Raw genomic sequence first — 26,927 nt, 5'->3', positions numbered from 1 at the left:
GCCATATTGGTAAGGTTGGTGTAAGGATGCCATTGGGTAATTAGTTGACATTGGTGGGTTGTGTTGGGGATAGGGTTGAGGTGTAGGCCCACGTGGAGGAGGTGCTGCAGATCCCTCTTGAGCATGCTCTGGTTGATTTTTTGGCATATGTAAGAGGTTAGATGGTGACATCTGCCAACTCTCAATGTACTCAAACAAATTGTTAGGGTCATTTCGGGGTGTGCATGCATCAAGAAGGATCTGTATGTACCCTCTCACACAGAGCCTCACCTTACGGGGAATGAGATGGAGATACCGGGCCAGGCTACGCGCAAATGACTCCTCACCCTCATCCTGAGTAGTCCTGGCCAAATAATTTAAGACACCAGTGTCCACATTTCTTCTGCTTGCACTAATCTCTCTTCTTCTGTGGCCACGGCGTGAGGTCACATCAGGCTGTGGTGAGGCCTCAAGAGGAACAGTTGGGCTGCTGCAGGCATCGGTAAAGCTGGGGCATCTGTGGGTGGTGCTGCAACATCAGGACCAGGTGGATGAGAAACCAGAGGGGCATCCGAAGATGCATCTGGAGGGAGAATACTAGAAGGAGCCACCTCTTCTCCTTCACCAACAGGATCTATGAGTGCCTCTGAATCTGAACCTGTTGTCTCCCTCTGAGTAAGGTTGGATTGAGTTCTGTAATTTGAAAAAGTTTAAAAAAATAAAAAATTACAATCCTCTATGCCCATTCCTAACATATGTGTATTGTGATGTGTGGTTTGTACTTACGGTCTGAGATCCATACTGGGATCCAGAAAGGACAGCCGGTCAAAATAAATGTAATTTCGTTTGGCAGGAGCAGATGAGCCACTCCTGGACCGCTGCTGCCTTTCTCTTCGGTAATGGTCCCGAATGCTTCTCCAACATCTCATAACATCTTCCACTGTAATGACAGAGAAGAAAATAATGTTTAAGGACATTGTACACATTGGTAACACAAGGTGTCATTGATTTCACAGATTTTACTAGACCCTATTCTAAGCTGCATTTCTAACTTAATATCTGCAATTAGCAAAATAAACACACACAAATACCACAATCCCATAAAAAGGGGACACTGTAGAATGTAAGTACCCAAGAACAGGGTTCTGTCCCCTCTAGACCAGTCTGTCATTGTCAATTTGCTAACTGTAGGCAACATCTATAAAATGTTCTACGTAACCCCTTTATCATGTCCTGCACCATTACAGAAATACTGCAATATACATTCAAAATCAGGCTAACACAACTATAACTGGGATCAAATATTGTTGTTACTGCAGTTCGTAATATTAAATAGTTGATAATCAGGAGTGTACTTACTTAGTTGCCTCTGTCCCTCACGTGGCCGCTGGTCATAATTTGGGAAAAGGATCCCACAAATGGTCCTCCAAGCAGCCTCTTTCCTAGCCCGGTTGGAATAATTGGCATCCCGTTGGTCCAAAATCTCGGGCCTTTCCTGGACCAGGACCAAGAGCATATCCACATTTATGAGGTTTGCCATACTGCTTGCAACTCCGTGGTGCGAGCGCCAGACCTCCGGGATGTCTGTCTGGCTTTTTCAGCTAATTAGCATGTCTGAGCTTCCTGATTGAGGGCTTGGCACATTTCCTGGCACCTGGAGATGTCTGGCGTATTTCTCGCAAGTCATACTGCTCGTCCGTGTGTAATCCGTATTTTTCTCGCCCCTTTGACTTTCATTGGCGGATTTTTTGCGCAATACGCTGACAAACACAGCATGCTGCGATTTTCTCAGCCCATAAAATATGGCTGCGAAATATACGGCAGATAGGAGCTGCCCCATACAGAATCATTGGTTAGTGTGCAATGGATAGTTTTTGCGCCTCTCATACATCCGTAAAACTCGCTAGTGTGACACCGGCCTTAAAATGAAATGCCAGAGTTTCCTGAAATGTCCTCTGCTTGAAAATCTCTGCTGGTTTGCATGAGTTTAAAAGACGTAGTGTGCACATACCCTAATAGTTAAAGCAAAGTGGGAGTGATTTCATAAAAGAAGCAACTCTATGTCTAAAGACATTGTTGAATCGTGTGCGGTTATTTTGTTTTTTTTTCCAAATGGGCTCTATGGAGTGCCTATTGAGTAATTTGATGCATTCACCTGCAGAAAACGGCATTCTAGTCACAAAACTATTAGAAATTCTAGCTAGCCCTTCAAGCTGCTATACTGTACAATACTGCATATTTTAATAAGACAATTAATCTTTTAAATATTAAGCCTGATAACCTTTGCCAAATTATATGAAATATCTGTAAACTGTTTCCCATTGCTTTAGGACATTGTTTGTGAGGAAAAGATCCATAACTAATTATTCTCTTTCAGCCAAAAGCAATAAATGGAGCAGTGAAGGCACCTCCTACAGTCTCAAGCAACGTTGAAGAAATGGAATACTCTGGCGCTGCTCAGCTGTTAGAACAGACGAGTCATGGAAGTAATATAGAAAAGAAGCAAGGTACAAACACCAGCTGATCACCTATCATCTATTTTTTAAATTTTTATAACATCCTAAAGCCAAGTCATCACTCTCAAATTATTCTAATCTTTTCTTTTTTTGAGCCGTTGGATTTTTCTGAATTCATTAATGGGGTGCAAACAATGTTTGTTAAATGCTATATTTTCTCCTATTTAAACCCCTTCCCGACCCACGTAGGCGTCATGAAAGTCGGTGCCAATCCGACCTGTGACGCCTATGTGGCGTCATGGAAAGATCGCGTCCCTGCAGATCGGGTGAAAGGGTTAACTCCAATTTCACCCGATCTGCAGGGACAGGGGGAGTGGTACTTTAGCCCGGGGGGGGGGGTGTGGTTGGGTGGCTTCACCCCCCCATGGCTACGATCGCTCTGATTGGCTATTGAAAGTGAAACTGCCAATCAGAGCGATTTGTAATATTTCACCTAAAAAACTGGTGAAATATTGCAATCCAGCCATGGCCGATGCTGCAATATCATCGGCCATGGCTGGAAACACTGATGTGCCACCCCCTCACCACCACCGATCTCCCCCCCAGTCCACCGATCTGTGGTCCGCTCCCCTCCGTCCTGTGCTCCGCTCCCCCTTCCTCTTGTCCGCTCCCCCCGTGCTCCTCTGCCACCCCCCCGTGCTCCGACGCCCCCCCCCCATGCCTCGATCCCCCCCTTATACTTACCGAGGCTCCCGGTTTCCGTCCGTCTTCTCCATGGGTGCCGCCATCTTCCAAAATGCCGGCCGGCAGATTCGTTCCATGTACATTTTGATCACTGTGATAGGTTTTATCACAGTGATCAAAATAAAAAAAAAGTAAATGAACCCCCACTTTATCACCACTTTATTAACAATAATAAAATAAAGAATTTTTTTTTCCACTACAGTTAGAACTAGGGTTAGGGTTAGGGTTAGGGAATGTGCACACATTTTGGTCCTCTGCGGATTTTTCCACAGCGGTTTCTATAAATCCGCAGTGCCAAACCGCTGCGGATTTACCGCCGTTTGTTTGGTGATTTCACTGCGGTTTTCAATTGGAGCAGTTGTAAAACCGCTGCGGAATCCGCAGAAAGAAGTGAAATGTGCGGAATGTAAACCACTGCGTTTCTGCGCAGTTTTTTCCGCAGCACGTGCGCAGCTTTTTTTGTAAACTCATGGGAAACTGCTGCGGACCCGCAGCGGCAGAAACACTGTGCATCCGCAGCGTTTTCCACATCGTGTGCACATACCCTTAGAATTAGGCTATGTGCACACGGTGCGGATTTGGCTGCGGATCCGCAGCAGATTTGGCTGCAGATCCGCAGTGGATTGGCCGCTGCGGATTCGTAGCAGTTTTCCATCAGCTTTACAGTTCCATGTAATCCTATGGAAAACCAAATCCGCTGTGCCCATGGTGCTGAAAATACCATGCGGGAACGCTGTGTTGTATTTTCCGCAGCATGTCAAATCTTTGTGCGGATTCCGCAGCGTTTTACACCTGTTCCTCAATAGGAATCCGCAGGTGAAATCCGCACAAAAAACACTGGAAATCCACGGTAAATCCGCAGGTAAAACGCAGTGCCTTTTACCCGCGGATTTTTCAAAAATGATGCTGAAAAATCTCACACGAATCCGCAACGTGGGCACATAGCCTTAGGGTTAGGATTGGAATTAGAGTTAGGGTTGGAATTAGGGCTAGGGTTGGAAATAGGGTTAAGATTAGGCTTGTGGTTAGGGTTATGGTTAGGGGTGTGTTGGGGTTAGGGTTGTGGTTAGGGGTGTGTTGGGGTTAGGGTTTGGATTAGGGTTAGGATTATGGTTAGGGTTGGGATTAGGGTTAGGGGTGTGTTGGGGTTAGGGTTGTGATTAGGGTTATGGCTAGAGTTGAGATTAGGGTTAGGGGTGTGTTGGGGTTAGTATTGGAGTTAGAATTAAGGGGTTTCCACTGTTTAGGCACATCAGGTGTCTCCAAACGCAACATGGCGCCACCATTGATTCCAGCCAATCTTGCATTCAAAAAGTCAAATGGTGCTCCCTCCCTTCTGAGCCCCGAAGTGCGCCAAACCCCCACATATGGGGTACCAGCATACTCGGGACAAACTGGGCAACAACTATTGGGGTGCAATTTCTCCTGCTACCCTTGTGAAAATAAAAAAACTGCTTGCTAAAACATCATTTTGAGGAAAGAATAATTTTTTTTAATTTTCACGGCTCTGCGTTGTAAGCTTCTGTAAAGCACTTGGGGGTTTAAAGTGCTCACCACATATCTAGATAAGTTCCTTGGGGGGTCTAGTTTTCAAAATGGGGTCACTTGTGGGGGGTTTCTACTGTTTAGGCACATCAGTGGCTCTGCAAACGTAACATGATGCCCGCAGACCATTCCATCAAAGTCTGCATTCCAAAACGTCACTACTTCCCTTCTGAGCCCCGACGTGTGCCCAAACAGTGGTTCCCCCCACATATGGGGTATCAGCGTACTCAGGACAAACTGGACAACAACTTTTGGGGTCCAATTTCTCCTGTTACTCTTGTGAAAATAAAAAATTGCGGGCTAAAAAATAATTTTAGAGGAAAGAAAAATGATTTTTTATTTTCAGGGCTCTGCGTTATAAACTTCTGTGAAGCACCTGGGGGTTTAAAGTGGTCACCGCACATCTAGGTTAGTTCCATGGAAGGTATAGTTTCCAAAATGGGGTCACATGTGGGGGAGCTCCAATGTTTAGGCATACAGGGGCTCTTCAAACGTGACATGGTGTCTGCTAACGATTGGAGGTAATTTTTCATTCAAAAGTCAAATGGCGCTCCTTCCCTTCTGAGCCTTGCCTTGTGCACAAACAGTGGTTTGTGACCACATATGAGGTATCGGTGTACTCAGGAGAAATTTCCCAACACATTTTAGGATCCATTTTATCCTGTTGCCCATGTGGAAATGAACAAATTGAGGCTAAAAGAAATTTTTTGTGAAAAAAAGTACTTTTTCATTTTTACAGATCAATTTGTGAAGCACCTGGGGGTTCAAAGTGCTCACTATGCATCTAGATAAGTTCCTTGGGGGGTCTAGTTTCCAAAATGGGGTCACATGTGGGGGAGCTCCAATGTTTAGGCATACAGGGGCTCTCCAAACGCGACATGGTGTCTGCTAACGATTGGAGCTAATTTTTCATTCAAAATTCAAATGGCGCTCCTTCCCTTCCAAGCCTTGCCTTGTGCACAAACAGTGGTTTGTGACCACATATGAGGTATCGGTGTACTCAGAAGAAATTTCCCAACACATTTTAGGATCCATTTTATCCTGTTGCCCATGTGGAAATGAACAAATTGAGGCGAAAAGAAATTTTTTGTGAAAAAAAAGTACTTTTTCATTTTTATGGATCAATTTGTGAAGCACCTGGGGGATCAAAGTGCTCACTATGTATCTAGATAAGTTCCTTGGGGGGTCTAGTTTCCAAAATGGGGTCACTTGTGGGGGAGGTCCAATGTTTAGGCACACAGTGGCTCTCCAAACGTGACATGGTGTCCGCTAAAGATTGGAGCCAATTTTTCATTGAAAAAGTCAAATGGCGCTCTTTCACTTCCGAGCCGTCGTGCGCCCAAACAGTAGTTCCTCCCCACATATGGGGTATCGTCGTACTCAGGACAAATTGTAAAATAACTTTTGGTGTCCAGTTTCTCTTTTTACCCTTGGGAAAATAAAAAAATTGTTGCTAAAACCTCATTTTTGTGACTAAAAAGTTAAATGTTCATTTTTTCCTTCCATATTGCTTCTGCTGCTGTGAAGCACCTGAAGGGTTAATAAACTTCTTGAATGTGGTTTTGAGCATCTTGAGGGGTACAGTTTTTAGAATGGTGTCACTTTTGGGTATTTTCAGCCATATAGACCCCTCAAACTGACTTCAAATGTGAGGTGGTCCCTAAAAAAAAATGGCTTTGTAAATTTTGCTGTAAAAATGAGAAATCGCTGGTCAACTTTTAACCCTTATAACTTCCTAGCAAAAAAATTTTGTTTCCAAAATTGCGCTGATGTAAAGTAGACATGTGGGTAATGTTATTTCTTAACTATTTTGTGTCACATAACTCTCTCATTTAACAGAATAAAATTTTTGCCAAATTTCCATTTTTTTAACAAATAAACACAAAAATTATTGACCTAAATTTACCACTAACATGAAGCCCAATATGTCACGAAAAAACAGTCTCAGAACCGCTAGGATTCATTGAAGCGTTCCTGAGTTATTACCTCATAAAGGGACACTGGTCAGAATTGCAAAAAACGGCCAGGTCATTAAGGTCAAAATAGGCTGGGTCATGAAGGGGTTAAGTAAAATATCATTAAGTACATCTATTTAGATGGAAACACGGTAATATTATATATATATATATATATATATATATACACACACACACACACAGTATATATATATATATATACTGTATATATGTATATATATATTATTTCCTTAACTGTAGTGTTTATTACTTTTATTACTTAAATGTGTATTCTTCATAATTTCATTAATGTCACCTCAAATACTGTGCTATGATTGCTTCATCTCCCACTACACAAACTAATGGGGACTCTGTTATTTAAGAAATTACATATTGTGACTCCATAACTAGGCTGTGAGTGTCAGGTGCTTAAGACACCGTTTCTTTGGCTGTCTGTATGTACCTTTACTCACACAGAGAGATTTCATCAGATAGCTTGACTCGACTGCAGGAGACACATATGAGGAATTCAGAAGGTTTATTTTCAAGTTGAATTCTTGTAGTTATGAACGATTACAGTAGCATTAGAAGTAACAACTGCAGTAGTTAACAATGAGGAAGAAGAGAGGGGTTACTGACATCAGAGCTAAGGATGCAGATAAGGAGAGAAGACAAACCTTATTGCATAGCAACGCAACAATACAATACTATACAATGCTGTATGATTTCCAAGTTGTGGGACATGACATTACATTACTTAATTTTTTTTTAGAATTCAAGAACAAAGAAAATGGGATTGAAACTGCAACAATAGAACCTTTCGAGCTTTTGACCATAACACCTGACACTGGCATTGGAAGTGGAAAAGGCCAGGTAAATTATGCTGTAACAATCTAACTGTAATAGTGTGGTCACACATGACATACCTTGGAGCCTGAAAGTCCACAAAGTACATTGGAATGAGGTTTGTTTAGGTTGCATGTGCAAAGTTTATGCAAATCCCCATTTCAGATGTAGGGGACAGTCTCAGATACTTATGCAACAAATGTGTGAACCCAATCAGTGTTAAAAATCTAAACTTTCCTGATGTTAAGACATACATCATATCTAAAGAAATGGTCTCTCAAAAGTAGCGGACCATTTATTTTCATATCACACAAGTAAGGCCCAATTCATCATTTGAGTCACTTTTCTTTTTTCGTCTTGAAGTATTTGTTGACATTTTTTCATCAAATTTTTCAAAATGCATGTGTTTCATGAATTTTGTGCAAAATTAAAAATAGTCTGCGGGTCCAATTCATCAGTGCTTTTTTACCTTTGTTTCTAGTTGTGTGTTTTGGACCTGTTTTTTGTTTGCACCAAATCCTTCTTTTTATTGGTGCCTTTTTTAAAGTAATTTTTCTATGTGTTTGTCTGTTTTTTTTATCTCGCCATTATGAGAGAGATTTAGGCATTTGGATGCTTTCACCGGATTCATTATTTGTGACTTTTCAAAGAGTGGCAACATTTTTTCCCAAATGTACCTCAGTGCCCCTGGAGTGATTTTATTTGCGCCAACATTTTTTGGGCTACTTTTGCAACATTTTGTGAACCTTTCGACTTTTAATGCAAAAAATGTTAAACACATGATTAAAGTTTTTGTTTTACTTTGTGCAAAATTCATGAATTGCATGCACGATTTTGAAGAATTTGGCACGAAAAATGGCAATTTAGACCACAAGACAAAAAAAGTAACTTAAAAAGGCAAGTAAATTGGGGCCTTTATTTTTGTTTTCTGATCTTTTAGCACAAAAAAGTCTCATGTTCTTAAAAAAAACCATCAAAATTTGCTCCACAATAGCTGCCGTACATAAAATTACTACAGGGTGGGATTGTATGTTTGTAACAAAATGTAGCAACATTAACTGTTCTGTCTGGTGCAATCCCCATTAGGAAATGTGCTCCACTCTTGTTAATGCCATCCAGTGCACATCTTGCCACATGTATGCAGTCCTTGAGCAGCCGATCGAGGGTGCATACTGCTGTGCGAGATGTGAGCACGTTGTGCATTTGGAAACCCAGATTCTGACTCTAAATGTGCAGCTGGCAACACTGAGATCCATAGACAATATGGAGAGGAGTCTTCTGCTCACGGAGCAGACGCTCAATGGGACAGATGAGGGAGGGGGATGGTAGGATGGAGCTGCAGGACGGTGAAGTAGCAAGCTGGGTGACAGTTAGGAAGCGGGGTAGAGGGAAGAGTGCCAGGGAGGCTAGTCCTGATCTGGAACACCCCAATAAGTTTAAGTTGGCAGATGAGGGGGTTGCCAGTACAGGGGTAGCACTGCTGCAGCCAGGCATGTCCTCTGAAAGCCGGGGGAGTGACTGCTCCAGTAAGGAGGGAAATAGGACAGCAGGGCAGGCCAGACAGGTGCTGGTAGTGGGGGACTCAATTATTAGGGCAACAGATAGGGCAATCTGTCACAAAGACAGGGATCGTCGAACGGTGTGCTGCCTACCTGGCGCTCGAGTCCGACACATTGCTGATCGGGTGGACAGATTACAGGGAGGGGCTGGTGAGGACCCAGCAGTCATGGTGCACATAGGCACAAATGACAAAGTTAGAGGTAGGTGGAAGGTCCTTAAAGATGATTTCAGGGAATTAGGCTGCAAGCTGAAAGCAAGGACCTCCAACGTGGTATTCTCCGAAATACTGCCTGTACCACATGCCACGCCAGAGAGGCAACGGGAGATTAGGGAGGTTAATAAGTGGCTCAAGAATTGGTGTAGGAAGGAGGGGTTTGGGTTCTTGCAGAACTGGGCCGAATTCTCAGTTGGCTACAGGCTCTACGCTAGGGATGGACTGCACCTCAATGGGGAAGGTGCAGCTGTGCTGGGGGAGAAAATGGCTAGAAGGTTGGAGGATTGTTTAAACTAGGGATTGGGGGGGAGGGTATTCAATTTATAGGAGGGGAAGATAGTGCAGACAGAGACCTGGGCACAAATAAGGAAGTTGGGGGTGGCGGTGGCATGGGGGGTGGGGTTAGAACAGTTAATAATTTAAGAAAGAGTAGAGGTACAGAGAGGAACATCAAGTGCATGTATACTAATGCCAGAAGCCTCGCCAACAAAATGGACGAATTAGAACTAATGTTGTTGGAGCATAATTATGACATGGTGGGGATATCTGAAACGTGGCTGGATGAGAGCCATGACTGGGCTGTTAACTTGCAGGGCTATAGTCTGTTCAGAAATGACCGTACAGATAAGCGAGGGGGTGGGGTGTGTCTATATGTAAAATTGTCCTTAAAACCCATCTGGCATGATAATATAGGTGAATTTAATGAGAATGTAGAATCCCTGTGGGTGGAGATAAGGGGAGTGGGAAAAAATAGTAAATTACTGATAGGGGTTTGTTATAAATCTCCAAAAATAATGGAGGCAATGGAGAATATCCTCGTAAAGCAAATAGATGAAGCTGCGACTCAAGGAGAAGTCATTATTATGGGGGATTTCAACTACCCTGAAATAGATTGGGGAACAGAAACCTGCAGTTCCAGCAAAGGTAATCGGTTGTTGACAACTATGAGAGACAATTACCTTTCACAACTGGTTCAGGACCCAACAAGAAGGGGGGCACTGCTAGACCTAATATTAACCAACAGGCCAGACCGCATAGCAAATATAAGGGTTGGGGGTTACTTGGGAAATAGCGATCACAAAATAATAAGTTTTCAAGTATCCTTTAAAAAGATGTGTAATAGAGGGGAAACAAGGACACTAAACTTCAGGAGGGCAAATTTCCAACGGATGAGAGAGGATCTTGGTGCAATTAAATGGGACGATATCCTGAGACACAAAAATACACAAAGAAAATGGGAGACATTTATTAACATCCTGGATGGGACCTGTGCACAGTATATACCGTATGGGAATAAACATACTAGGAATAGGAGGAAACCAATATGGCTAAATAGAGCTGTAAGGGGCGCAATAAGTGACAAAAAGAAAGCATTTAGAGAATTAAAGGAAGTAGGTAGTGATGAGGCATTAAATAAATACAGAAAATTAAATAAATTCTGTAAAAAGCAAATCAAGGCAGCAAAGATTGAGACAGAGAGACTCATTGCCAGAGAGAGTAAAAATAATCCCAAAATATTCTTTAACTACATAAATAGTAAGAAACTAAAAAATGATAGTGTTGGCCCCCTTAAAAATAGTCTGGGTGAAATGGTGGATGAGGATGAGGAAAAAGCCAATATGCAGTATTTACACAAGAAAATCCCATGGCAGACAAAATGACTAGTGATAAAAATTCCCCATTAAGTGTCACCTGCTTAACCTAGCAGGAAGTGCGACGGCGTCTAAAAATCACTAAAATTGACAAATCTCCGGGCCCGGATGGGATACACCCTCGAGTACTGCAGGAATTAAGTACAGTCATTGATAGACCATTATTTTTAATCTTTAAAGACTCCATAATAACATGGTCTGTACCACAGGACTGGCGTATAGCAAATGTGGTGCCAATATTCAAAAAGGGGACAAAAACTGAACTCGGAAATTATAGGCCAGTAAGCTTAACCTCTACTGTGGGTAAAATCCTGGAGGGCATTCTAAGGGATGCTATACTGGAGTATCTGAAGAGGAATAACCTCATGACCCAGTATCAGCACGGGTTTACTAGGGACCGTTCATGTCAGACTAATTTGATCAGTTTCTATGAAGAGGTAAGTTCCGGACTGGACCAAAGGAACCCAGTAGATGTAGTGTATATGGACTTTTCAAAAGCTTTTGATACGGTGCCACACAAAAGGTTGATACATAAAATGAGAATAATGGGGATAGGGGAAAATATGTGTAAGTGGGTTGAGAGCTGGCTCAGGGATAGGAAACAAAGGGTGGTTATTAATAGAACACACTCGGACTGGGTAGCGGTTAGCAGTGGCGTACCACAGGGGTCAGTATTGGGCCCTCTTCTTTTGAACATATTTATTAATGACCTTGTAGGGGGCATTCAGAGTAGAATTTAAATATTTGCAGATGACACTAAACTCTGCAGGGTAATCAATACAGAGCAGGACAATTTTATATTACAGGATGATTTATGTAAACTAGAAGCTTGGGCTGATAAATGGCAAATGAGCTTTAATGGAGATAAATGTTAGGTCATGCACTTGGGTAGAAGTAATAAGATGTATAATTATGTGCTTAATTCTAAAACTCTGGGCAAAACCGTCAATGAAAAAGACCTGGGTGTATGGGTGGATGACAAACTCATATTCAGTGGCCAGTGTCAGGCAGCTGCTACAAAGGCAAATAAAATAATGGGATGCATTAAAAGAGGCATAGATGCTCATGAGGAGAACATAATTTTACCTCTATACAAGTCACTTGTTCGACCACACTTAGAATACTGTGCACAGTTCTGGTCTCCAGTGTATAAGAAAGACATAGCTGAACTGGAGCGGGTGCAGAGAAGAGTGACCAAGGTTATTAGAGGACTGGGGGGTCTGCAATACCAAGATAGGTTACTACACTTGGGGCTATTTAGTTTGGAAAAACGAAGACTAAGGGGTGATCTTATGTTAATGTATAATTATATGAGGGGACAGTACAAAGACCTTTCTGATGATCTTTTTAATCATAGACCTGAAACAGGGACAAGGGGGCATCCTCTATGTTTGGAGGAAAAAAAGTTTAAGCATAATAACAGACGCGGATTCTTTACTGTAAGAGCAGTGAGACTATGGAACTCTCTGCCGTATGATGTTGTAATGAGTGATTCATTACTTAAATTTAAGAGGGGACTGGATACATTTCTGGAAAAGTATAATGTTACAGGGTATATACACTAGATTCCTTGATAGGGCGTTGATCCAGGGAACTAGTCTGATTGCCGTATGTGGAGTCGGGAAGGAATTTTTTTCCCCAAGGTGGAGCTTACTCTTTGCCACATGGGTTTTTTTTGCCTTCCTCTGGATCAACATGTTAGGGCAAGTTAGGTTAGGCTATGGGTTGAACTAGATGGACTTAAAGTCTTCCTTCACCCTTAATAACTATGTAACTATGTAACTATGTAAAAAGCTGCAGATGATGAATCATCAATATCTTTTTTTGTGTAAACAGCTGTATAGCCCTTATTAGCTGCCTAACAAAAAATACAAAAAGATTCTAGCTAAATAAAATGATATTTTTTATTAATATGTATTGAAATCAAGAACAAACAAAAAATACAAAAGCAAAATGACAAAGTAGACAAGAGGACTTCCATGCGCCCGTGCACTTTGTGCCGCAACACAGCGAAATACTTCAGGGACATAGTGCGCGGGCGCATGCGTAGTAATGATGTTCAGCTTTGCCCGCAGTTGGGCAAAGCATGCTGCGCGTGCACAACCGAAGATTGCATTGCGCACGCACCAACTATGGAGCACAAGTACTCTAATTCACTAACATATTGCAAACAACAGGGATGGACGACATGGAGAAATGAAGACAAAACTCCGCCCATCGGACAGGTAAAAAGTAATTTAAATATCTCGCCAATTTGAGGTGACCGAGTCCCAGAGTTAAATCCTCGTATGTATCACAATAGCTAGAGTTGAGCGACCTTGACCTTTTTAGAGTCGAGCCGGGTTTTGCGAAACCCGACTATGTCCAAAGTCGGGTCGAGTGAAATCGGCCGATTATGACGTAAAGTCGGGATCGACCGAAACACGAAACCCAATGCAAGTCAATGGGGCAGCATAGTCGGCAGTGAGTGGGGGCCAGGAAAACACCTAGAGTGGCCATTTTAATGTCAAAACCATCCATTCTTCTTAATGAAGCTTGTCAAGCGTAATTTACCTTATAATAATTGGAAGGCATTTGAAATTGGGGGTCATTTGGCTAAAGTTGTGGGGGGTAGGGCTGGTTCAAGTAATTAGTGGGCCCAGGAAATCTGGACCACGTCACGGCAGTGGAGCAGGGAGAGGTAAGTATTTCAACTTTGCAAGTGCTGTGAACCTGAGCAAGCAGGGGGGGCCCACTCGTTGGCATTGGCACTGGCACAGGGCCCCTCAAAGTACAGCGGTGTGTTTGCACGGCGGGGGCGCCTCCCACCGGCAGCAACACTTTTGCGTACTATGAGAGGCCCTGTGCCAGTGACGTCGCCAACTAGTATTCCTCCCCCCACCTGATGAAGGAACCTGCACTTTCATCTGCACCTTCCTCTTTGTCCCCGTGTAAGGTGGTATGGTATGCGGGAAGAGCAACCTGACTTTCAGCAGGGTCACAATGTTGTTGTGTAGCGTGCACGGGGAATGTTGCGTTATGGGTCAATGTACCAGCAGACTCATCTATCACTGGCTGGGCAATGGGCACGATGAAGTGGAAACACAGATATAGGCCCAAAGAAGAAAGTGGGCTAAATGCAGTTCAAAATTGGTAACACAGGAATAACCAGGGGGCATTGCAGTGGAGGACAACTGGAATGAGAGGCTGACACAGAGAGTAGGGCCAAATCAGTAAGTAGTCGAAATGCAGTTCAAAATTGGCAACCGTAGTAAACAGGCGGCACAGCTTTGTTCAGTGGAGGAGAACAGCAAGGAGTGGCAGACACCGATAGTAGGCCCCAAACCAACTAGTACGCCAAATGCAGTTGTTCCATTTAACCACAATTTAATGAGAGCCTGAAGATAGAAGCTCAGGAAAGGCAACCTGGGGAACACCTTGGAGTGTAACACACCATCTCTCTCCACCCCATACCCATTTTGTATGGCCTAATGCAGTGTACTTTTCTACAACTACTAAACGAGAGTCGGAAGACCGAAGCAATGGCAAGGAAACCTGGGGAACACCTTAGAGTGTAACACACCCTCTCTCTACACCCCATACCCAATTTGAAGGCCTAATGCAGTGTAGTTTCCAAGAACTACTAAACGAGAGCCGGAAGATCGAAGCTCAGGAAAGGCAACCTGGGGAACACCTTGGAGTGTAACACACCCTCTCGCTACACCCCATACCCAATTTGAAGGCCTAATGCAGCGTAGTTTCCAACAACTACTAAACGAGAGCCGGAAGATCGAAGCTCAGGAAAGGCAACCTGGGGAACACCTTGGAGTGTAACACACCCTCTCTCTACACCCCATACCCAATTTGAAGGCCTAATGCAGTGTAGTTTCCAAGAACTACTAAACGAGAGCCGGAAGATCGAAGCTCAGGAAAGGCAACCTGGGGAACACCTTGGAGTGTAACACACCCTCTCGCTACACCCCATACCCAATTTGAAGGCCTAATGCAGCGTAGTTTCCAACAACTACTAAACGAGAGCCGGAAGATCGAAGCTCAGGAAAGGCAACCTGGGGAACACCTTGGAGTGGAACACACCATCTCTCTACACCCCATACCCAATTTGAAGGCCTAATGCAGAGTAGTTTCCAAGAACTACTAAACGAGAGCCGGAAGATCGAAGCTCAGGAAAGGCAACCTGGGGAACACCTTGGAGTGTAACACAACGTCTCTCTACACGACGGAAGGGCTGATTCTTAGGAAGGAAGGCTGTTGGAAATAAGCATTGCGCGTCCGAGGGTGATTATATTCTTATTAGGTATATACTCACCCTCGGACGCGCCCTGCTTCTTTATTTGGAATGAATGTTTATTTGCAATGTGGTGTTGACTTTCTCTATTATTTTGGTAATTAATGATTTTATTATTTTCATTATTTTGCATCTTCTCGGCAATAATATAAAGAAGACGCGACAGGACAACACTCGGTGGATGCCATATGTGTGTTTTCAATTTAAAAAAACTTTCAGTTAACTACTTGCAGGAGAAAGTAATTGTAGCTGGTGGCCATTTTTAGTACTGTACCAGATTAGAGTTGTGTGTTTGTTTTTAATGTTAAAATGTCTGCATTTGATATCTCACCAGTATTTTCTTTTTTATAAGCAAAATACTTATTTTTATATTTTCTGATGTTGGTTCCAGGGGTACACGGCCAGCAGTGCCCTGGTCAGTGTAGTAGTAGTTGAAAGAATGGACCGCAGACAGGCATCGAAGGCCTAAAATAATAACACATGGCTGTAGGCAATTTTAAATTGGTTCCAGGGGTACACGGACAGCAGTGGTGTGGTCAGTGGAGGCCTAGTGGAAGGAGTGACCGCAGACAGGCATCGAAGGCCTAAAATAATAACACATGGCTGTAGGCAATTTTAAATTGGTTCCAGGGGTACACGGACAGCAGTGGTGTGGTCAGTGGAGGCCTAGTGGAAGGAGTGACCGCAGACAGGCATCGAAGGCCTAAAATAATAACACATGGCTGTAGGCAATTTTAAATTGGTTCCAGGGGTACACGGGCAGCAGTGACCTGGTCAGTGTAGTAGTAGTTGAAAGAATGGACCGCAGACAGGCATCGAAGGCCTAAAATAAAAAAATTGGGCTGGCTGTAGGCAATTTTAAATTGGTTCCAGGGGTACACGGGCAGCAGTGACCTGGTCAGTGTAGTAGTAGTTGAAAGAATGGACCGCAGACAGGCATCGAAGGCCTAAAATAAAAAAATTGGGCTGGCTGTAGGCAATTTTAAATTGGTTCCAGGGGTACACGGGCAGCAGTGGTGTGGTCAGTGGAGGCCTAGTGGAAGGAGTGACCGCAGACAGGCATCGAAGGCCTAACATAACAAACTTGGGCTGGCTGTAGGCACTTTTAAATTGGTTCCAGGGGTACACGGGCAGCAGTGGTCTGGTCAGTGGAAGTCTAGTGGAAGGAGTGACCGCAGACAGGCATCGAAGGCCTAAAATAATAACACATGGCTGTAGGCAATTTTAAATTGGTTCCAGGGGTACACGGACAGCAGTGGTGTGGTCAGTGGAGGCCTAGTGGAAGGAGTGACCGCAGACAGGCATCGAAGGCCTAAAATAATAACACATGGCTGTAGGCAATTTTAAATTGGTTCCAGGGGTACACGGACAGCAGTGGTGTGGTCAGTGGAGGCCTAGTGGAAGGAGTGACCGCAGACAGGCATCGAAGGCCTAAAATAATAACACATGGCTGTAGGCAATTTTAAATTGGTTCCAGGGGTACACGGGCAGCAGTGACCTGGTCAGTGTAGTAGTAGTTGAAAGAATGGACCGCAGACAGGCATCGAAGGCCTAAAATAAAAAAATTGGGCTGGCTGTAGGCAATTTTAAATTGGTTCCAGGGGTACACGGGCAGCAGTGACCTGGTCAGTGTAGTAGTAGTTGAAAGAATGGACCGCAGACAGGCATCGAAGGCCTAAAATAAAAAAATTGGGCTGGCTGTAGGCAATTTTAAATTGGTTCCAGGGGTACACGGGCAGCAGTGGTGTGGTCAGTGGAGGCCTAGTGGAAGGAGTGACCGCAGACAGGCATCGAAGGCCTAAAATAATAACACATGGCTGTAGGCAATTTTAAATTGGTTCCAGGGGTACACGGGCAGCAGTGACCTGGTCAGTGTAGTAGTAGTTGAAAGAATGGACCGCAGACAGGCATCGAAGGCCTAAAATAAAAAAATTGGGCTGGCTGTAGGCAATTTTAAATTGGTTCCAGGGGTACACGGGCAGCAGTGGTGTGGTCAGTGGAGGCCTAGTGGAAGGAGTGACCGCAGACAGGCATCGAAGGCCTAAAATAATAACACATGGCTGTAGGCAATTTTAAATTGGTTCCAGGGGTACACGGGCAGCAGTGACCTGGTCAGTGTAGTAGTAGTTGAAAGAATGGACCGCAGACAGGCATCGAAGGCCTAAAATAAAAAAATTGGGCTGGCTGTAGGCAATTTTAAATTGGTTCCAGGGGTACACGGGCAGCAGTGACCTGGTCAGTGTAGTAGTAGTTGAAAGAATGGACCGCAGACAGGCATCGAAGGCCTAACATAACAAACTTGGGCTGGCTGTAGGCACTTTTAAATTGGTTCCAGGGGTACACGGGCAGCAGTGGTCTGGTCAGTGGAAGTCTAGTGGAAGGAGTGACCGCAGACAGGCATCGAAGGCCTAACATAACAAAAATGTCAAAACAATGGTATTGTCAGTGCCAGGCATTGAAGGATGTCAGCGGCTAGACTACACATTGGTGAAGCTGTGAGAGATAATTTTGCTAGTGGTAGAGCACTGTTTGAGCTGGGGGGGGGAACTGTCTTGTGGCCGGCGGTACAGGCACAGGGCCCCTCATATTACAACGGTGTGTCTGACGTTGGGTGCGCACCACCACCGCCAGAGACACTTTATTGTACTATGAGGGACCCAGTGGCAGTGCCGTCGACCAAAAGCGGCCACACCCACCTCTTCAGACAAACAGCACTCTCAAGGGTCCAAGCGCAAAGTGGCGATAGCACGGCCCCGTGTGGGGAGTTTGGCCATTTCGTGAGGTGGAAACATGTCGTATGCTGGACAATCAGGTGAAGAAAATTACGAGATTGGAAAAGTCATTCAGAATAGTCCACAGGCAAGACCTTTTCATAGGAAAGCTAGGTGTCAGCCGGGCAGGGTGGGGCAAAAGATTTTGAAATCCAGTTGTGGTTCATTTTAATGAAGGTTAGATCATCTACATTTTGGGTAGCCAGACGAGTCCTTTTTTCTGTTAGTATTGAACCTGCAGCACTGAATACTCTTTCTGATAGGACACTAGCTGCCGGGCAAGCAAGCTCCTGCAATGCATATTCTGCCAATTCTGGCCAGGTGTCTAATTTGGATGCCCAGTAATCAAATGGGAATGACGGTTGAGGGAGAACGTCGATAAGGGATGAAAAATAGTTTGTAACCATACTGGACAAATGTTGTCTCCTGTCACTTTGAATTGATGCTGCAGTACCTGTCCTGTCTGCGGTCATAGAAAAATCACTCCACAACCTGGTCAGAAAACCCCTCTGTCCAACGCCACTTCTGATTTCTGCCCCTCTAACACCTCTGGTCTGCTGGCCCCTGGAGCTCGTGTGAGAACGATCACGGGCGCTGTGTGCAGGGAATGCCAGAAGCAAACGGTCAACAAGAGTTGATTGTTTTGTTGCTAATATTAGTTCCAAGTTCTCATGTGGCATAATATTTTGCAATTTGCCTTTATAGCGAGGATCAAGGAGGCAGGCCAACCAGTAATCGTCATCGTTCATCATTTTTGTAATGCGTGTGTCCCTTTTGAGGATACGCAAGGCATAATCCGCCATGTGGGCCAAAGTTCCCGTTGTCAAATCTGCGGTTGTGCTTGGTTGAGGGGCAGTTGCAGGCAAATCTACGTCACTTGTGTCCCTCAAAAAACCAGAACCCGGCCTTGCCACGCCACCAATTTCCCGTGCCCCCGGGAAAGCTTCCTCATTAAAAATATACTCATCCCCATCATCCTCCTCATCCTCCACCTCCTCTTCGCCCGGTACCTCGTCATGTACACTGCCCTGACCAGACAATCGCTGACTGTCATCAAGGCTTTCCTCTTCCTCTGGTGCAGACGCCTGATCCTTTATGTGCGTCAAACTTTGCATCAGCAGACGCATTAGGGGGATGCTCATGCTTATTATGGCGTTGTCTGCACTAACCAGCCGTGTGCATTCCTCAAAACACTGAAGGACTTGACACATGTCTTGAATCTTCGACCACTGCACACCTGACAACTCCATGTCTGCCATCCTACTGCCTGCCCGTGTATGTGTATCCTCCCACAAAAACATAACAGCCCGCCTCTGTTCGCACAGTCTCTGAAGCATGTGCAGTGTTGAGTTCCACCTTGTTGCAACGTCTATGATTAGGCGATGCTGGGGAAGGTTCAAAGAACGCTGATAGGTCTGCATACGGCTGGAGTGTACAGGCGAACGGCGGATATGTGCGCAAAGTCCACGCACTTTGAGGAGCAGGTCGGATAACCCCGGATAACTTTTCAGGAAGCACTGCACCACCAGGTTTAAGGTGTGAGCCAGGCAAGGAATGTGTTTCAGTTGGGAAAGGGAGATGGCAGCCATGAAATTCCTTCCGTTATCACTCACTACCTTGCCTGCCTCAAGATCTACAGTGCCCAGCCACGACTGCGTTTCTTGCTGCAAGAACTCGGACAGAACTTCCGCGGTGTGTCTATTGTCGCCCAAACACTTCATAGCCAATACAGCCTGCTGACGTATGCCAGTAGCTGCCCCATAATGGGAGACCTGGTGTGCAACAGTGGCAGGTGCGGATGGAGTGTTTGTGCGACTGCGGTCTGTGGACGAGCTCTTGCTTCTGCAGGAGGACGAGGAGGAGGAGGAGGAGGGGGTGCGAACGGCTACAGACAACTGTTTACTAGACCGTGGGCTAGGCAGAACTGTCCCAAACTTGCTGTCCCCTGTGGACCCTGAATCCACCACATTTACCCAGTGTGCCGTGATGGACACGTAACGTCCCTGGCCATGCCTACTGGTCCATGCATCTGTTGTCAGGTGCACCTTTGTGCTCACAGATTGCCTGAGTGCATGGACGATGCGCTCTTTAACATGCTGGTGGAGGGCTGGGATGGCTTTTCTGGAAAAAAAGTGTCGACTGGGTAGCTCGTAGCGTGGTACAGCGTAGTCCATCAGGTCTTTGAAAGCTTCGCTTTCAACTAACCGGTAGGGCATCATCTCTAACGAGATTAGTCTAGCTATGTGGGCGTTCAAACCCTGTGTACGCGGATGCGAGGCTAAGTATTTCCTTTTTCTAACCATAGTCTCATGTAGGGTGAGCTGGACTGGAGAGCTGGAGATCGTGGAACTAGCGGGGGTGCCGGTGGACATGGCAGACTGAGAGACGGTGGGAGATGGTATTGTTGCCGCCGGTGCCCTAGATGCAGTGTTTCCTACTACGAAACTGGTGATTCCCTGACCCTGACTGCTTTGGCCTGGCAAAGATACCTGCACAGATACAGCAGGTGGTGCGCTAAATGGTGGTCCTACACTGCCGGAAGGGATGTTGCGTTGATGACTAGCTTCATTGGCCGAGGGTGCAACAACCTTAAGGGACGTTTGGTAGTTAGTCCAAGCTTTCAAATGCATGGTGGTTAAATGTCTATGCATGCAACTAGTATTGAGACTTTTCAGATTCTGACCTCTGCTTAAGGAAGTAGAACATTTTTGACAGATGACTTTGCGCTGATCAATTGGATGTTGTTTAAAAAAATGCCAGACTGCACTCTTTCTAGCATCGGATACCTTTTCAGGCATTGCAGACTGAGCTTTAACCGGATGGCCACGCTGTCCTCCACCAGGTTTTGGCTTTGCCACGCGTTTTGGGCAAGATACGGGCCCGGCAGATGGAACCTGTGGCGATGTTGATGCCTGCTGCGGCCCCTCCTCCTCCTCTGCTTCAGAACTGCTGCCGCCTGCACCCTGTTCCCCCAATGGCTGCCAATCGGGGTCAAGAACTGGGTCATCTAATAACTCTTCTTGTACCTCCTGCGCAACTTCGTCTGTGTCACCGTGTCGTTCGGTGGTATAGCGTTCGTGATGGGGCAACATAGTCTCATCAGGGTCTGATTCTTGATCAGCACCCTGCGAGGGCAATGTTGTGGTCTGAGTCAAAGGACCAGCATAGTAGTCTGGCTGTGGCTGTGCGTCAGTGCACTCCATGTCAGATTCAATTTGTAATGGGCATGGACTGTTAACTGCTTCACTTTCTAAGCCAGGGACGGTATGTGTAAAGAGCTCCATGGAGTAACCCGTTGTGTCGCCTGCTGCATTCTTCTCTGTTGTTGTTTTTGCTGAAGAGGACAAGGAAGTGACTTGTCCCTGACCGTGAACATCCACTAACGACGCGCTGCTTTTACTTTTACCAGTTTCACGAGATGAGGCAAAAGAGCTAGAGGCTGAGTCAGCAAGATAAGCCAAAACTTGCTCTTGCTGCTCCGGCTTTAAAAGCGGTTTTCCTAATCCCAGAAAAGGGAGCGTTCGAGGCCTTGTGTAGCCGGACGACGAACCTGGCTCCACAGCTCCAGACTTAGGTGCAATATTTTTTCCCCCACGACCACCTGATGCTCCACCACTACCACTACCCTCATTACCAGCTGACAATGAACGCCCCCGGCCACGACCTCTTCCACTAGACTTCCTCATTGTTTTAAAAACGTAACCAAACTAACGTTATTTGTTGCAGTCACACAACTTACACGGTGAGCTATAACTTCTGTATGATTTAGCTACCCCTTTACAGGTTGGTGAGACCACAGCGAAAATCAGGCCCAATGTTACACACTCTTTTTTTGGTGGCTGCAAATTAGAGAGATGCCCCACACGCAGGACTGTCACTGAAGCACAAATGTTAATATTAATGTCACACTATTATTTTTTTTTTATTTTTATTTTTTTCAGGAACACTTTAGAAACCCCCCAAAAAAAAAAAAATAGATTTTTGCAGGGAGAATTTAGAAAACAAATGTAACAAACTATATGCTTTCTATGGGCCACTGAGTGAGAGATGACGCACACAGGAATCAGGAGTGGCACACAAGCCCAGAGGCCAATATTTTTCTACCAATGATTGATGGAGTTATTTTCTCTGGTAGATTTTGGAACCCAAATCAAGGAAAAAAAATGTAGGCTTTCTATGGACCACAATTGGAGAGAGAGAGAGAGAGAGATGGCACACCCAGGAGTCAAGACTGGCACACAAGCAGAAAGGCCAATATTAATCTCCCACTGTTTTTTTTGGTTGTTTTTTTTTTTTTTTTTTTCAGGGAGACTTTAGAAAAAAAAATAATAAAAAAAATATGATTTTATCAGGAAGAATTTAGAAACCAAATAAAATAAAATGATTTTTTCAGGGAGAATTTAGAAAACAAATAAAACCAAAAATAGGCGTTCTATGGCCCACTGACTGAGAGATGACGCACCCAGGAGTCAAGACTGGCACACAAGCAGAAAGGCCAATATTAATCTCCCACTGTTTTTTTTGGTTGTTTTTTTTTTTTTTTTTTTCAGGGAGACTTTAGAAAAAAAAATAATAAAAAAAATATGATTTTATCAGGAAGAATTTAGAAACCAAATAAAATAAAATGATTTTTTCAGGGAGAATTTAGAAAACAAATAAAACCAAAAATAGGCGTTCTATGGCCCACTGACTGAGAGATGACGCACCCAGGAGTCAAGACTGGCACACAAGCAGAAAGGCCAATATTAATCTCCCACTGTTTTTTTTGGTTGTTTTTTTTTTTTTTTTTTCAGGGAGACTTTAGAAAAAAAAATAATAAAAAAAATATGATTTTATCAGGAAGAATTTAGAAACCAAATAAAATAAAATGATTTTTTCAGGGAGAATTTATAAAACAAATAAAACCAAAAATAGGCGTTCTATGGCCCACTGACTGAGAGATGACGCACCCAGGAGTCAAGACTGGCACACAAGCAGAAAGGCCAATATTAATCTCCCACTGTTTTTTTTGGTTGTTTTTTTTTTTTTTTTTTTCAGGGAGACTTTAGAAAAAAAAATAATAAAAAAAATATGATTTTATCAGGAAGAATTTAGAAACCAAATAAAATAAAATGATTTTTTCAGGGAGAATTTAGAAAACAAATAAAACCAAAAATAGGCGTTCTATGGCCCACTGACTGAGAGATGACGCACCCAGGAGTCAAGACTGGCACACAAGCAGAAAGGCCAATATTAATCTCCCACTGTTTTTTTTGGTTGTTTTTTTTTTTTTTTTTTCAGGGAGACTTTAGAAAAAAAAATAATAAAAAAAATATGATTTTATCAGGAAGAATTTAGAAACCAAATAAAATAAAATGATTTTTTCAGGGAGAATTTATAAAACAAATAAAACCAAAAATAGGCGTTCTATGGCCCACTGACTGAGAGATGACGCACCCAGGAGTCAAGACTGGCACACAAGCAGAAAGGCCAATATTAATCTCCCACTGTTTTTTTTTTTTTTTTTCAGGGAGACTTTAGAAAAAAAAATAATAAAAAAAATATGATTTTATCAGGAAGAATTTAGAAACCAAATAAAATAAAATAATTTTTTCAGGGAGAATTTAGAAAACAAATAAAACCAAAAATAGGCGTTCTATGGCCCACTGACTGAGAGATGACGCACACAGGAGTCAGGAGTGGCACACAAACCCAGAGGCCAATATTTTTCTACCAATGATTGATGTAGTTATTTTCTCTGGTAGATTTTAGAACCCAAATCAAGGAAAAAAAATATAGGCTTTCTATGGACCACAATTGGAGAGAGAGAGAGAGAGAGAGAGAGAGAGAGAGAGAGAGAGAGAGATGGCACACCCAGGAGTCAAGACTGGCACACAAGCAGAAAGGCCAATATTAATCTCCCACTGTTTTTTTGGTTGTTTTTTTTTTTTTTTTTTTTCAGGGAGACTTTAGAAATAAAAATAATAAAAAAAATATGATTTTATCAGGAAGAATTTAGAAACCAAATAAAATAAAATGATTTTTTCAGGGAGAATTTAGAAAACAAATAAAACCAAAAATATGCGTTCTATGGCCCACTGACTGAGAGAGAGAGAGAGATGGAACGCTTAGTACTGGCACACAAGCCCAAAGGGCAATATTAATCTCCCTTTTTTTTTCCAGGGAGAATTTCTGAAACCCAAAAAAAAAATAAAATAGGCTTTCTATGGCCCACTATTTGTGAGAGAGATGGGACGCTCAGGACTGGCACAGATGGCACGCTCAGGACTGGCACAGAAGCCCAGAGGCCAATATTAATCTCCCTTTTTTTCTGGGAGAATTTATAAAACCAAAAAAATATTTAAATAGGCTTTCTATGGCCCACTATTTGTGAGAGAGATGGCACGCTCAGGACTGGCACAGATGGCACGCTCACAACTGGCACAGAAGCCCAGAGGCCAATATTAATCTCCCTTTTTTTCTGGGAGAATTTATAAAACCAAAAAAATATTTAAATAGGCTTTCTATGGCCCACTATTTGTGAGAGAGATGGCACGCTCAGGACTGGCACAGATGGCACGCTCACAACTGGCACACAAGCCCAGAGGCCAATATTAATCTCCCTTTTTTCAGGGAAAATTTATAAAACCAAAAAAAAAATTAAATAGGCTTTCTATGGCCCACTATTTGTGAGAGAGATGGCACGCTCAGGACTGGCACAGATGGCACGCTCACAACTGGCACACAAGCCCAGAGGCCAATATTAATCTCCCTTTTTTCAGGGAAAATTTATAAAACCAAAAAAAAAATTAAATAGGCTTTCTATGGCCCACTATTTGTGAGAGAGATGGGACGCTCAGGACTGGCACAGATGGCACGCTCAGGACTGGCACAGAAGCCCAGAGGCCAATATTAATCTCCCTTTTTTTCAGGGAGAATTTATAAAACCCAAAAAAAAATAAAATAGGCTTTCTATGGCCCACTATTTGTGAGAGAGATGGCACACTCAGGACTGGCACACAAGCCCAAAGGCCAATATTAATCTCCCACTGTATTTTTATCAGGGAGAATTTATACACCCCACAAAAAAAAATACAGAAAAATGAAAAGGCTTTCTATGGCCCACTATGTGAGAGAGATGGCACACACAGGGATGGCACTCTAGCAGAAATGCCAAATTGCCAATCTTAATCTCCCACCAAAAAAAAAAAAAAAAAAAAAACAGGGAATGTCCTACAATTACTATCTCCCTGCCTGCAGTAATCTCAGCCAGGTATGGCAGGCAGCTACTATCTCCCTGCCTGCAGTAATCTCAGCCAGGTATGGCAGGCAGCAATAAGGAGTGGACTGATGCACAAATGAAATAAAAAGTGTGGACAAACAAAAAAGATAGCTGTGCAGAAAGGAAGGAACAAGAGGATTTGTGCTTTGAAAAAAGCAGTTGGTTTGCACAGCGGCGTACACACAGCAATGCAGCTATCAGGGAGCCTTCTAGGGCAGCCCAATGAGCTACAGCGCTGAGGGGAAAAAAAAAAAAAAAAAAACTTCCACTGTCCCTGCACACCGAGGGTGGTGTTGGACAGTGCAAATCGCTGCAGCACAAGCGGTTTTGTGGTTAATGGACCCTGCCTAACGCTATCCCTGCTTCTGACAAAGCGGCAGCAACCTCTCCCTAAGCTCAGATCAGCAGCAGTAAGATGGCGGTCGGCGGGAACGCCTCTTTATAGCCCCTGTGACGTCGCAGACAGCAAGCCAATCACTGCAATGCCCTTCTCTAAGATGGTGGGGACCAGGACCTATGTCATCACGCTGCCCACACTCTGCGTTTACCTTCATTGGCTGAGAAATGGCGCTTTTCGCGTCATTGAAACGCGACTTTGGCGCGAAAGTCGCGTACCGCATGGCCGACCCCGCACAGGGGTCGGATCGGGTTTCATGAAACCCCGACTTAGCCAAAAGTCGGCGACTTTTGAAAATGTTCGACCCGTTTCGCTCAACCCTAACAATAGCCAATGCTTATCTGTAGGGTTGAGCGAAACGGGTCGAACATTTTCAAAAGTCGCCGACTTTTGGCTAAGTCGGGGTTTCATGAAACCCGATCCGACCCCTGTGCGGGGTCGGCCATGCGGTACGCGACTTTCGCGCCAAAGTCGCGTTTCAATGACGCGAAAAGCGCCATTTCTCAGCCAATGAAGGTAAACGCAGAGTGTGGGCAGCGTGATGACATAGGTCCTGGTCCCCACCATCTTAGAGAAGGGCATTGCAGTGATTGGCTTGCTGTCTGCGACGTCACAGGGGCTATAAAGAGGCGTTCCCGCCGACCGCCATCTTACTGCTGCTGATCTGAGCTTAGGGAGAGGTTGCTGCCGCTTTGTCAGAAGCAGGGATAGCGTTAGGCAGGGTCCATTAACCACAAAACCGCTTGTGCTGCAGCGATTTGCACTGTCCAACACCACCCTCGGTGTGCAGGGACAGTGGAATTTTTTTTTTTTTTTTTTTTCCCCTCAGCGCTGTAGCTCATTGGGCTGCCCTAGAAGGCTCCCTGATAGCTGCATTGCTGTGTGTACGCCGCTGTGCAAACCAACTGCTTTTTTCAAAGCACAAATCCTCTTGTTCCTTCCTTTCTGCACAGCTATCTTTTTTGTTTGTCCACACTTTTTATTTCATTTGTGCATCAGTCCACTCCTTATTGCTGCCTGCCATACCTGGCTGAGATTACTGCAGGCAGGGAGATAGTAGCTGCCTGCCATACCTGGCTGAGATTACTGCAGGCAGGGAGATAGTAATTGTAGGACATTCCCTGTTTTTTTTTTTTTTTTTTTTTTGGTGGGAGATTAAGATTGGCAATTTGGCATTTCTGCTAGAGTGCCATCCCTGTGTGTGCCATCTCTCTCACATAGTGGGCCATAGAAAGCCTTTTCATTTTTCTGTATTTTTTTTT

At 44.2% G+C, this 26,927-nt stretch overlaps 1 protein-coding gene across 2 annotated transcripts in view; it reads left to right on the top strand.

The window, feature by feature from the left end:
- Positions 1-26,927, top strand: part of COL15A1 (collagen type XV alpha 1 chain) — a 1,189,398-nt gene that overhangs the window by 399,841 nt on the left and 762,630 nt on the right. For both annotated transcript variants that reach the window (XM_069730463.1, XM_069730464.1), the window contains exons 6-7: positions 2,357-2,486; positions 7,452-7,552. In XM_069730463.1, the coding sequence (XP_069586564.1) occupies positions 2,357-2,486; positions 7,452-7,552 (231 nt within the window). The remainder of the gene's footprint in view (positions 1-2,356; positions 2,487-7,451; positions 7,553-26,927) is intronic.

The sequence above is a fragment of the Ranitomeya imitator genome, chromosome 6 (assembly GCF_032444005.1).
Source record: "Ranitomeya imitator isolate aRanImi1 chromosome 6, aRanImi1.pri, whole genome shotgun sequence".
In the NCBI taxonomy this organism is placed as follows: domain Eukaryota; kingdom Metazoa; phylum Chordata; class Amphibia; order Anura; family Dendrobatidae; genus Ranitomeya; species Ranitomeya imitator.
This window is presented reverse-complemented; position numbering and strand designations above follow the sequence as displayed.